The 12,315-nt window shown below is 46.0% G+C and overlaps 1 protein-coding gene across 2 annotated transcripts in view; it reads left to right on the top strand.

Annotated features, from left to right (window-relative positions):
* The window catches only part of LOC119650189 (beta-1-syntrophin), a 259,314-nt gene that overhangs the window by 104,411 nt on the left and 142,588 nt on the right, over positions 1 to 12,315 (top strand). For both annotated transcript variants that reach the window (XM_038052749.1, XM_038052748.1), the window contains exon 3: positions 4,133 to 4,298. In XM_038052749.1, the coding sequence (XP_037908677.1) occupies positions 4,133 to 4,298 (166 nt within the window). The remainder of the gene's footprint in view (positions 1 to 4,132; positions 4,299 to 12,315) is intronic.

Raw genomic sequence — 12,315 nt, 5'->3', positions numbered from 1 at the left:
CTTCCAAACACTTTTCTGACACTTCTGCTAAACGGATCTGGCTCTCGATCATGAGGAGCCTCCCCTAATTCTTTACGCTTGGATGCGGTTGGTGTTACTGCAGCTTTTGATGACCACCGTTCTCCCTTGGGCACATCCTTCTGCGCTTTTTTTATAGGTGTTCTAAGGAGCAATGAGCACCTGCATCTAAGCTGCTTGTAGCATTAGATGTTACAGTGGCCAAGTTGCCCACCACCAAGGCACTGTACTCGAGAGATATCGAAGATAGATATCCCTATTTTTATGTGCGTGACAGATAGTGCTCCGTTACCAATTATATCAGGCAATGATTGCCTCCCTCTTATCTTGAATAAAAGTTATTAAATTACTTAGTGTCGTTGATGGCGCTCACATTAAAGCGGTTCCGATCCTAGGGACTTGGTTTTTAAGACGATGAATTTCATGAACTCTTTCTCGGTGGTGACAACATTTGTCTGTCATCTTCAGTTAGTGAGACCTCCAAGCCAATTATCTTGGTCACATGACCGCGTCCGCCAATCTTGGAAGCCTAACAGTTGCTCGGTGTTTGTATATATTGTGCTCCCCCATCGTGCTCAGTCTTCCTCTAGTCTTGCTCCGTCGACACGTCGTTCGTTCATAACCTTTTTGGGCATGTGATCGTTGCTCAGTTGTTGGACATACCCTGCGCGCTGAAGTCATTGTAGTTTAACGAATTTCGAGATCATTAGCTCATCGTACAGTCCACATAACTCATGGTTGTACTGGATGCGCTATCCATCACAGCCGTGAACTGCTCCGAAAATTAGCCGAAGGACTTTCCTTTCGAATATGTTTAGTGGTATGTTTAGAAGGTGGATTCGGCCGCAGTTTTCAAATTGTGTCCCTGACCAGAAGAGCATGGTTTAGTCGTTTAATCCTGTTCTGATATCTAAAACAGGGTTGGCGGGAACTCGTCAATTCTTCCTGAATACCATCTCCGGGGACTGGCGGCGAACTCCTCTCGATGGGCTGTGCGAAGGTCGATGAGGACGAAAGGCAAGGACTGCAGCCATGACGGGCCATCGCGAGCCATTAAGGTGGCCTTTAGTGTCCGGTGCCAAAGTTCCAACATCCCATTGGAGTGTTGATAGTGCGCAGTGGTCCTGTGACGTTTGAAACCGAGGAACTTGCCTAACTCCGAGAAAAGGGCAGACTCAAATGCACCAAGAGGGAGATGATTGTGCCGTAATGTCAGTCAGAGGTATTGCTTCATGCTACCGCTTAAACCTGTCGATGATTATGAGGCAATACTTGTATTCGTAGGAATCTTGCAAAGGGCCAATGATGTCGACATGGGTGGTGTGACTGCACTTGGTAGACCGAGGAATACGCCTACTTCCTATTTTACGTGCTTGTTGATCTTACACTTTTGGCATGCTATGCACTGTCCGGTCCAAGAGTTTATGTTCCTGTTCATGGACGGCCAGAAGTATTTTCCGATGAATAACCGGTTTGTTGCCCTGATGCCTAGGTGCGCGAGGTTGTGTACTGTATGGAGTCCCTTGCAAAAACCGGTCGAAATTAATGGCCTAGGTCCGCTGTCTGAGGTCTCGCAGAGTAAGTAGAAGTTTGCGCAGAAGATAGGAAACTTATTGAACTTGTATTTGAAGTTTGCCTTCAGGCCCTGAAGCTCTGTGTCGTCTTTCTACGTCTCGACGATTGCCCTATAATCAATTGCGGCGGGGACTATGACTTTCGAGATTCGTGACAAAACGTCCGCAATGACGTTGTTTTTTCCAAACACGTGTTGGATATCGGATATAAATTGGCTGATGAAGCTCAAGGGAGAAGCGGAAGTATTTAAGGAAGGGGTACACGGCCAGTAGCTCACGATCGTAGGTGCTGTAGTTACGTTGAGCTGGGTTGAGTTGTTTCGAAAAGAAGCAGCTCAAGGGTTGCTAGGTTTGGTTCACCTGTTGGTGAAGAACGGCGCCTACTACTCTGTCTGAGGCATCGACAAATACTGCTAGGGGCGTATCTGGCCGAGGAAATGCCAGTTGAGTAGCATCAACAAACTGTTGTTTGACAGATTCAAACGCCTGGATGGCAGCAGACCCCGCAATCTCGCAGGAGCCTTTCATTTTGGGTCCAGACAAATAAGTATTGAAAAAGTTTAAAATACACAAGAACCTTCGCAGATCCTGCACAGTGCTTAGCAGGGGAAAGGTTTTGGTCGCTTCAGCTTTGTCTGGATCTGGTTGAATTCCGTCAGGGGTGATCATTTGGCCGAGAAATATCACCTGCTTCTCTAGGAATTTGCATTTTCAATGTTTAGAACGATCCTGACCACAAGGAGGTGTTGAAAAATGCACTTGAGATGGCCCAAATACTCAGTTGGAGGAAGAGGCGACCAAAACATCATCCATGTAAACGAAACAGGAGTTTAAGTTCCGTAGGACAGGGTGGATCGATCTCTGAAATGTCTGCACAGCGTTACACAAGTCAAATGTCATCCTGGTGAACTCGAAGAGTCCGAAAGTTGTGCAGATTACCGTTTTTGGTGTGTCTTCTGGAACAAGAGGGAATTGATGATACGCCTTGGCCAGATCCAAAGTTGCGAAAATGAGAGAGAGGAGCCTGTAATATTGATGTGGTACTGCACATTGTGCTTATCCGGCTGGCAGAAACTACTTTCAGTAGTAATGTTGCGATATTTTCGGAGGAATGCGATGGTCGGTAATGTCCTCGAAAACCATGGAAAGAGTGTCATTAGCGCAGGTGGAAATTTTTCCTGACGACATTAAAAAGGTTGCGGCGTCTATTAAGGCTTCGTCCTGCAGGTTCACCAACAGTCCATAGTGACACAAGGAGTCTGCGCCTAAAATGGCGGTGCTAATGTCCGCCAAAACGAATCACCACGAAAACGTTTGGCGCAATCCGAGACTCATACCTGCTTGTAGCCGTAAGTGCGGATGGGAGAGGATTTCGTGGCAGCCAGTCACCAAAACTTACGGTATAACATATTTGGACGGAATGCAGAGAGAACCGACATCTCCGCGCCCGTGTTGAGCAGACCGCATGCAGGGTTGAAAATTGTAAGGCGACGTGGTACTGCGATTCGGGGAATCCGCGGGGAACGCCCTTTTCAGGAAGCAGACCTCGACTATGATTATGGTGGAGTTCTATAATACCTCCCGAACGCAAAGTACCTACAGACGCCGTAAGCTTAGAAACTCCGTCCGAAAGTGTCTTCACCATTGGCTTGAGATCTTCGACCTCCAGAAGTTTATATCTAGATACTTCCGTGAGCAGGAGGCGTAGACTTTGTCGGCCGTGGTGGACAGCACCTGAAGTGGCCCCGAGTCTGCGCAGGCAAAAATATCACGACTGCTCTCCAGGAGACGCTGCAACCGGAGCGTCTTCAAAAGCTCTGGGCCGACCTTATCCTCAAAAAGCTGCCTCATTTCTCGAAGCAACTAACTGAGGGCACGGTCGGTCAGGGTCAGCTCGTTCAGCAGGTGATTCAGCCTCGCCTACTCACTCACTGATAGACGGCGTATGAGTGGCTCCTTCAGCCGGTTTTAGGAGTCGTCCTCCAATACGTTCGTGACTACCCCGATGGCCTCTTCGTTGAGACCAATAAGTGCGTGATTAAAACACACCTCGAATTGGCGGAACCACGCCGCCGGATTGCGCTGCCAATCAGTTGGCACTCTGATTGCGACCACTGCCACAGGGGCGTGCCTCCCACGGTTTTTTCTTCATGAGACGTGTGGCGCTAGTGAACGAAGCGGAGGTGGAACCCTCAAGCAGTACTAGACGAGCGAAGTGGAGAAAGAAAAAAGGAAAAGAGTGAAATCACGCTCCCACCAGCGTACCCACACAGAGAACGATCCAAGCGCAGACCGGCGTGAAACCTTCCCCTTCAAAAACCATGCGCTAGCAGCTGCAGTGAGTGTGTGGACCAGGTCCCGCTCTATCTGCGTCGATTTCAGTGGAGGCTGTTCTCAGGCGTTCAGTTCGGTGGTATGATCATTAGCTGTCTGTGATTGCTTTCTCTAGTAACATTTGTTTGTAGAAACTATTCGATTCCCTAATAGCGTTGTTTCCGAAGAATTATCTTTACGTCCTAAAATCTCGTTTACTATTCCAGGAGCAACCACAGTGGACATAATGGTACATTACAATCGTCTGCGGGAGCATCAGTTACTTCAGAGGAGGTGGACAATACAGACCATTTACTCAACAACAACACAGTGGATAATGGAATATCGGAAATTTGTGATGTACCTGATCACGTAGCGAATCAAAAACGACATGTGAGTATATATTCAGAGTATGTTGACCTTGACACTTATAGCGAAATAATGACTACATCTATGAGATATTGCTGAGACTAGTTAACTTCTTCTTCTTTTTCTTCTGCCTTTGTCCCGCTCACAAGTGGGGTCGGCTCGTCGTGATCGGTTTCGTCATTTGGCCCTCTCGAATGCCTGATCTGGGTGCAATCTCGAGCTTTTAAATCCCCATCCAGCGTATCAAGCCACCGTTGCTTAGGTCTGCCTTTTGGTCGTTTACCATCGACTTCGATGTTCAGACCAATCTTGGCAAGTGAATTCTCGTTGGCACGAATTGCGTGACCATACCATCGAAGACACTTCTCTCGCAACTTTTCCACGATCGGTGCAACCCCATAACGATCACGGATATCCTCATTTCGGATGTGAAGTCCTCGGTGTTTAACGTAGGTACCTGTCTTGAGACTTAATCCTACGACCCTCTTCAGGCATGGATTGATTTTGTGACCACAATCAGAGCCCCGCTGAGACAAGCGCAACGGTACCAGTCTATACCAAGTACATGGCTTAGCATTCATACTGGTGGATGCAAGAATTACCTAAATCTCTACCGAACTATGGAGTACGGCACCCGTGTTGATACGCAACACCACGTCGAGGCCCGAAGGTCTCTTCTCGCTTGAGCACAACCACAGCCACCATGAAACTCCCACAAGGGGGCCAACCGCAACCAACCGAGCTGTACTCAGATACGACAGGAATTCTCTTGAAGTATGAGAGTCTAGGGGCTACCTCGGTTCCCATGGTACCAGTATACCCCTAGTAAGGTTTTGTGGCCGAAGCCACTTCAGATGAGTCCCCGTGCAGACTCGGATCTGATCGCCCTTGCTAGGCCTCGGAGCATTCGCCTACTGCATCATGGCCGGCAAGTCAATGCGACACAGCGTTTCCCGGTGCCACCACGTGGAGGTTCTCCTGGGCCACTTGGTTTTGGTTCAGCCGACAGGGTTGCCGCCCTATCTTCCTCCCCGCCACCTCAGAGCACCTCATTTCGGATGTGATCAAAACGTGTGACTCCACTAGTCCAACGTAACATCTTCGTCTCAATTACCGCAAGACGCCGTCCATTGTCTTTTATAGTCGGCCAACACTCAGAACCGTAATTGATATTGTACTAAGGATAAGCCGGAAAACCCAAAGGCTGGTTGGAACTCCCAGGGCCACATCAGAACTCAAACTGCAGTAGACAAATTACCCATTCATACAGATAAAATACCTTTATTGGAAGAACGTCTTTCAAATGTCAACTCCATCTTCTTACCTGTAGCCTCCTTCACTCTAGAATTAATGAACTTCCATTTAATCGCTATAACCTCCCCGGATCTGTACGTTAGATCGTATGCTCGCGTGCCTTTTGAAAAATCACAAAAAATCAATCAAAACATTTCCAATTTCAACTTTTCCAATTAACATTTCCTCCGACATTATGATAATATATCTGTTTTGCCTGGCAATCTCAGGGGCCGGGGGGATGAAGGGTGTTCATGCTGAAACTCAAAATATTATCACCATCACATTTAATTGCAGCCTATACATCCTCCTTGGCGCCTTTGATCCGGGTTCATATTTTTTCCCTGTCGGTGAAGTTCGAAACGAGACGGAAGGCTGCCGGTAGTTGCCTGGGAGCGGTTTTTATATTGATTCGTATATCCACAGAGGTGGCGGACAGTTCTGAACTATGGATGTCCTTCGGGGGATGTTTGCCAAAGGATTTTGTGTAGTTGTGCAAAATGTAGGACTTTTGGGTTGCTGTCCTTGGGTACTATTCTTAGCAGAGGTTCAGTTTTGAATGGCAAACTTTAAGGATATAAATATGGTACTATCCTCCAGCAAACCCTAATCGAACATCTCTATCAGAGTAGCCCTGATTCCCCTTCGACCCCGATTAATCTGTGCATGAGAAATCGCGGGTGGATCTGAAGGAAACCCTCTCGAGCAAGACAGAAAGCAACAGCTTGTTCATCAATCCTCGTGGGAGTCGTTCAAGCAAGACAAGCGCCTGGCAAAGGAGCGTGAAGCATCAGGTACGACCAGGCCCTAAGACTCTCCAGGCTCCACGCTCAATTGAGGAATTTTTACTTCCTTCGTCAATCATGAAATCCTCCGGCATCATCATTAACCAGAAAATGCTGGAAATCAATTTACCATTAGACATAACAAGTCCCATAACATCCGCCGTACAACAGCGAATTAATGCCTTGTTCCTCGCTCCTCGTCCTTCCTTCACAGGCTGGGACGGATGGTTGGAAGCATGAACTGTACGTATTCCCATATATACCTACATATGTTTGTGCGCAGGCAGGATTCGTTGAATTAACATTTTCCACCCGATACTTAACAGGTGGTGTCTTTTCCGTTCGCGTAGAGCTTCATTCCGACCTGGAGAGCATTAATTTTCTCGTAATTTTGCTTTTTCCTATTCGCGGAGAATTTATCACCATAATACGCTCCTTTGGCCTCCCCGTCCGCTTCCTCCATGCGGTGCTGGTTGAGTTCACCTTCGCACGGTCCTTTCGTATTCTGCAGGATTCACTTTTCTCCATGCCTGCTGCCCTGAGTCATACACAAACGTACTCGTTGTGACCATGACCGAAATCGATGGATTTTTGCTTTTCTTAAACGATTTTACTACGGGAAAGTGCCACAATTTCCAGGCATGGCACCTGAGCCGACGGGGCGGTGGACGGAGGTGTCCTTCGCACTTCAGATGGTGTGTATAGTGGTTTAAAATGAAATTAGGACACTGATTTGTAGCGTTGAAATCTAGAAACTGACTTACTAATTGTTTTTGGAGCCACGACGTGTTAACTGTTTTGCTGAAGTGGAGGAAAATGGGATTTTCGAATTTCACCCCTGGAAATTGAAAAGTTTTAAGATTTTCTGCACATTTCAATTGGAAACCGGTCAGCCAGTTTGTTGTTGCTTTCTTAGTGAAGGATACTCTGGAAAAATCGGAGCCTAAGGTGGTGCTACGACGGTCTTGTTTCCTCTGTGGCCTCACATATTGGTGTCCCCGTAATAAGAATTTTTTGCACATCTTTTATGACACCAGGATATGAAGAAGGTCGTCAAGGCTGTCGTCCTTTCACCATATTTCCGATGTTGCATATTCGCTTTATATGACCTAAAAAATTGTAAATAAAATTCTCATGAAATGAGTAACACAACGTCGCATATAATGACAGGTTGGTTGCGGATGGTCGAAGTGTTGCACGTAATCCTTTTTTAGATATCCAGCGTAATCCGTGCGTAGGAACTTTAGTATGTTCTCTACTCTAGATCTTTCAGTCTTGCATCTGGTAGTAAGTGTTCTCCCAGATGTCTCGACCTACTTTGCACAAGTGCCGGACACTGTCCCAGGACGTGTATAGAGGTTTCCTCCTCCTCCTCACAAAACCTGCAGGCAGTATCCGTACATATCCCTAGCTTCCCTAGGTGATAGTTCAGCCGACAATGACCAGTAAGAATTCCCACTATGATTCGGAGGTTCTTTTTGGTGAGGTTTAAGCAATCCTTTGTGCGTATGGGTTCGTATCCCCCAATAAGCACCCTGGACTGCTCCATCCCCGGTAGGCCCGCCCAGTATAGTTCCCTCAACCGTTCCTCTTCATTTCTTAGATTCATAGCCATGAAACCGTTTCCGATTCCACAGAAGGGTTCAGGCCCATGTAAAGGCGTCCCTGCTCCCTTCTTGGCTAATTCGTCCGCTGCCTTGTTGCCTTCGAATCCAGCATGGCCTGGAACCTAAAGTATCCAGACCTTGTTGGACGAGCTGAGTGTATTCAGTCTCTCAAGGCATTCCCATACCAGTTTAGAGTTCACCTGGTTGGACCTAAGTGCCTTGATCGTTGCTTGGCTATCGGTGAGAATAGCTATGTTCTGCCCCCTGTAGTTCCTTTGCAGATTAAAAGAGGCACATTTGTCTATGGCGTATATTTCCGCCTGGAATATGCTAGTGTACGTGCCCATTGGCTCAAAGTACATTTTCCTTGGACCAATGACACCGGCACCCGCTCCCTCTGCCGTGAGGGATCCGTCAGTGTACCAAGTAATCAGTTGCTGGTTTAAGCCGTATGTAGTAGCCACGCTCTCCCAGTTTGCTTTGTTACTCCAACGTGTTTCAAACTTCTTATCGAAGTGAAACCTCGTTGTCATGTTATCCCTTAGTATCGGTAATTCGGTATACCGCCTAGAAAGAACATCAATATTCCTACAAATTGATTAGCCTTGGCCCTTTCGCAAAAACCGATCCGTGCAATATCTAGAGCAGAGGTCAGTTTAAGTCATCATCATATGTGTAAAAACCCATGTCGCTCAGCAAATTAGTAAAGGAATACCAGCATCATAGGGTGAAAAAAAACAATATCGTAGGTGACCAGGGGATGAGTGCCAGAAAAGGCGTCGTTAATCGATGGCCACTTAAAACTGACGAAATATATGAGCTATGTTGGTCAAATCTTTTCAATTTTAATATAGAAATTTCGAATGTTCGAAAATGATCATTAACCTTTTTTTGTTGTTGTGTTTTGCATGCGTTGTATACATGCTATGTATTAGCACATGTCCTTTTAACATTTGTCTTTGGTTACAGCGAATTGAGTTTATGTATGCATCGTTGTGAAAACAGCTGTTATTGCGGGAAATTTTCTTGTGTGAGCAGTCTTTGGTAGCTGTTTCTTAATTTCAAATTCTTGTTCGTCTGGCTCGACGTCAGGTAAATTGAAGTCTGGCCAATTCCACCAGCAACTAGATCTTAAACAGTGATATGTGTATATCCTTGGCATTGTGCCAGATGGATCGCTCTTTTTGCAGAGACTGCTTTATTAGGTTGGTCTAACCACACCTTTTCGAAGGTTCGCTCATCCAAAACTTTTGAGAACCAGTCTGATATCTTTCTCTCGTTTCGGGTATGATGGGCCTCTGCTCTCTGGCTCCCTCCATAGTTCCAAGAGGTGCCTGATGATCACTGTGAGTGTACTCCTCGCTGACGCATCAGGACATATCACGTCCCGGTGCCGGAGGTTAAAGCTAAGCCAACGATTGAAGTAGGTCCTCCCTTCCCAGAGGTGCTTAAATCACCTTCGTGGGCCAGAACTATTTCTGTAGCTCGGTAGCTGTTTCCTGATTCGAAATTTAGGGGATGCGTACAGATAGTTCGAATTCGAACTTCAGGACCTCGCAGCGGTATCTTGGACTATGAAAGCAAAAGTTTTAAACTATCAATGGAGTCAAGAAAATTTCGGTACTGGCGCGAATTCTAAAAGCGTTAATATGTGCATTTGAAAGTTCGAATCCGCCCTCATTAGCTCAAGTGCTTAGCAGTCGGGGCTTTTTAGTTCAGATCCTATGAGGTGAAAACCCCGTGGTGAGTCCACGATTGTGACCAATCAAATGAATATTCACGTTTCTTCCTATTTCCATGATATGTTTTTGAAGCAACTGAATGTGCAAATATTATACTATTTTGTAAATGTGCCTAAACTTCACAATCGGTTAATTTGTTTTTGGGGAGAGGGAGAAATTGTTTGGAGTTTGAAGCAAGGGAGTATCGGGTTTCATTTGATTTTTTTAGGATTTCTCAACTACTCTCTCCGTGAGAAAACCATATTAAAATCTGTCCGTCCACCTCTCTGTCCGTCTGTCTGCTTTTTAAGGGGGTGAAAATTTTCAAAGGGCACTGGCTTCGACAGCCTTTGGATTTTTTACCCACTAGCGCATTTCAACCCTCGTGCTAGCATTCTCTGCACCAGATTCGCTGGTACCAGTGCTTCTCCTAGAGTCTCCTCTAGGATCCACAAATCTTGGACACTGGAAAAATGCGTGCTCTAGCTCCTATGTCATTCCATCGCAGTTTCGACAATCGGGCGAGGTATCTAGTTCAAACCTATACCGGTATCGGTGGTATCCTCAATGCCCCGTGGATAAGAATATAACTAACCTCACCGTATGGTGTGTCCAACTACTCCTTGATGGCAGGGATGAGCCTGTCTCTCCATCAACCCTTTTCCTAGACTTCCGAAAGTCTCAACCATCTACTTAAAGATCTTTCACTTTCGACGTTCATGGTTTGCAATTGAGGAGAAATAGGTTTCGCATTGTATATTTATATTCGTCATCTTATTAGCCAAGATGTCAATCGGTATCTTTCCCAAGATGACAAACACTGAATCATCTAAGACAGTCCTCAGAATAGAGCACACCCACTGCTCTCCTGTAAACTATATTCAGTTTATGAGCATTAGCTGAGATCTGCAATGCCTTTCCTCAAACAAGAGCTGCATAGAACAAGATCGAGCTTACCGGCCTGGCTATAGGCAATGTAAAAGTATATCTTGGCCCTACCACGGATGCTTTGTCGCAAGCATATTGCACATGTTGCTTATAACTTAGCTTCGCGTCTATCATCAAAATATTTGATGGCCGAATTGGGTGTCTTTTACGGTGCCTGGTGCTGAGCATCGCTTCCGTTTTTTTCATCTGCAAGTGTCAGACCAGAATACTCAAGTCAACTTTTAATGACACTGTATAACTCAGCATCCTCGAGATGCTTCTAAGCGTAACTAGTGCTATGTGGAACATGAAGCATATCACTGTATATTATGTTCTGCCCCTGAGGGACACTCGCGGATACAACGTGCTCCTGGGATCCGTGATCGTTGTCATACCAGAGCTTCTACTCTTTTAAATAGCTATCGACAATAGTAGCGGGATAGGTGGACATACCAATCTTTATCAGGTATTTCCGTATTAGGTTCCAATTGGCCGAGATGAATGTATGAGCATTTCTCACGTCCAGGATCACCACCATTCCATGTTTGCTGGTACTGCACTTCGACCAAGCCTATTTTACTGCAGGTTTCCAGTAACTCCTCTTTGGTGATTCCTTGAACACGCATTTAGAAGGAGCTACAAGTTGCTGGTGTCCCTCTCTTGGAATAACCCCTTAATGATTTTCAACAAGAGGGTAGCGTAGTTGATCTGCGGAGATGAACGGTCTCAGGACTTTCACATCAAGATTCTATAAGCGTTACTCCAGGGGATCTTGTCCGCCTGGGAGTAGAGCTTTTTAAAACTTTCCCTCTCGCTTCGCTGGATGGCCAGTTTGAAGGTTTTGTGGGCTTCTTGATAGGCGTGTTATCTTTGTCTCTCATCGATCCTGCCTACCGCCCTCTGAGCCGTTCGTTTGGCTCGGTGGCAGGAAAATCGAAGCCTGGACACTTACACCAGCAATTGGATCTTGTATCTCCTTATCATCGACGGGTCACATGCCTTGGCGATGCATTGTGCCGGATAGAGAGCCCTTCTTTGTTTGGTTGATCTAATCACACCTTTATGAGGGTTTGTTCATCCAAAGCTTTAGTAGACCCGCCTGATATTTTTCTCTGGTTTCAGGCATAATGGTTCTCTGCCCTCTTCCTTCCTCCATAGTTCTGGGAATACCACGTGCTAGTGCCGAACTAACAAAAGTCAAGCCGAGGATTGAGATAGACCCTCCCTTCCGAGATGTACTTACATCATCTTCCTAGGCCAGAACTATTTCCATCTCTAACATCTCCGCCCCCTTGTATTTATTTCTTTGCTACCCCACTTAAGTACCCAAGTGTTGAAGTCACCGGCAATCACCTTTGGATTTCGTTCCCTCAGAACAAGATTGTCAAGTATTTCCTCGAATTCAGACAGTGTAAGGCTGCGTCGAGCGTAGCAGCTGTAAAAAGATACAGTACCTATTTTCGCCCACACGAAATCACTGGTTGCCCGATTCATAGTATAGTCAAACATGTAGCCAAAGAGGCACCGTAACCATTTCTATAAGGTTCAAGGTTATAAAGGCAATTCCCATCTCCCAATTGTACCTGGTCTGCTGAAGTAAATCATGAGTGACCCTAGAATGATTGAGATTTATTTGAACAAACCTAATTTTCTCATTGCGGTAAACACTTTCCCAAATTCCGGACATTTACCAGTTTCGGCAATATGT

This window comes from Hermetia illucens, chromosome 2, assembly GCF_905115235.1.
Source record: "Hermetia illucens chromosome 2, iHerIll2.2.curated.20191125, whole genome shotgun sequence".
NCBI classification, from domain to species: domain Eukaryota; kingdom Metazoa; phylum Arthropoda; class Insecta; order Diptera; family Stratiomyidae; genus Hermetia; species Hermetia illucens.
Note: the sequence above shows the minus strand (reverse complement) of the source record. Positions and strands in the feature narration are given on the sequence as shown.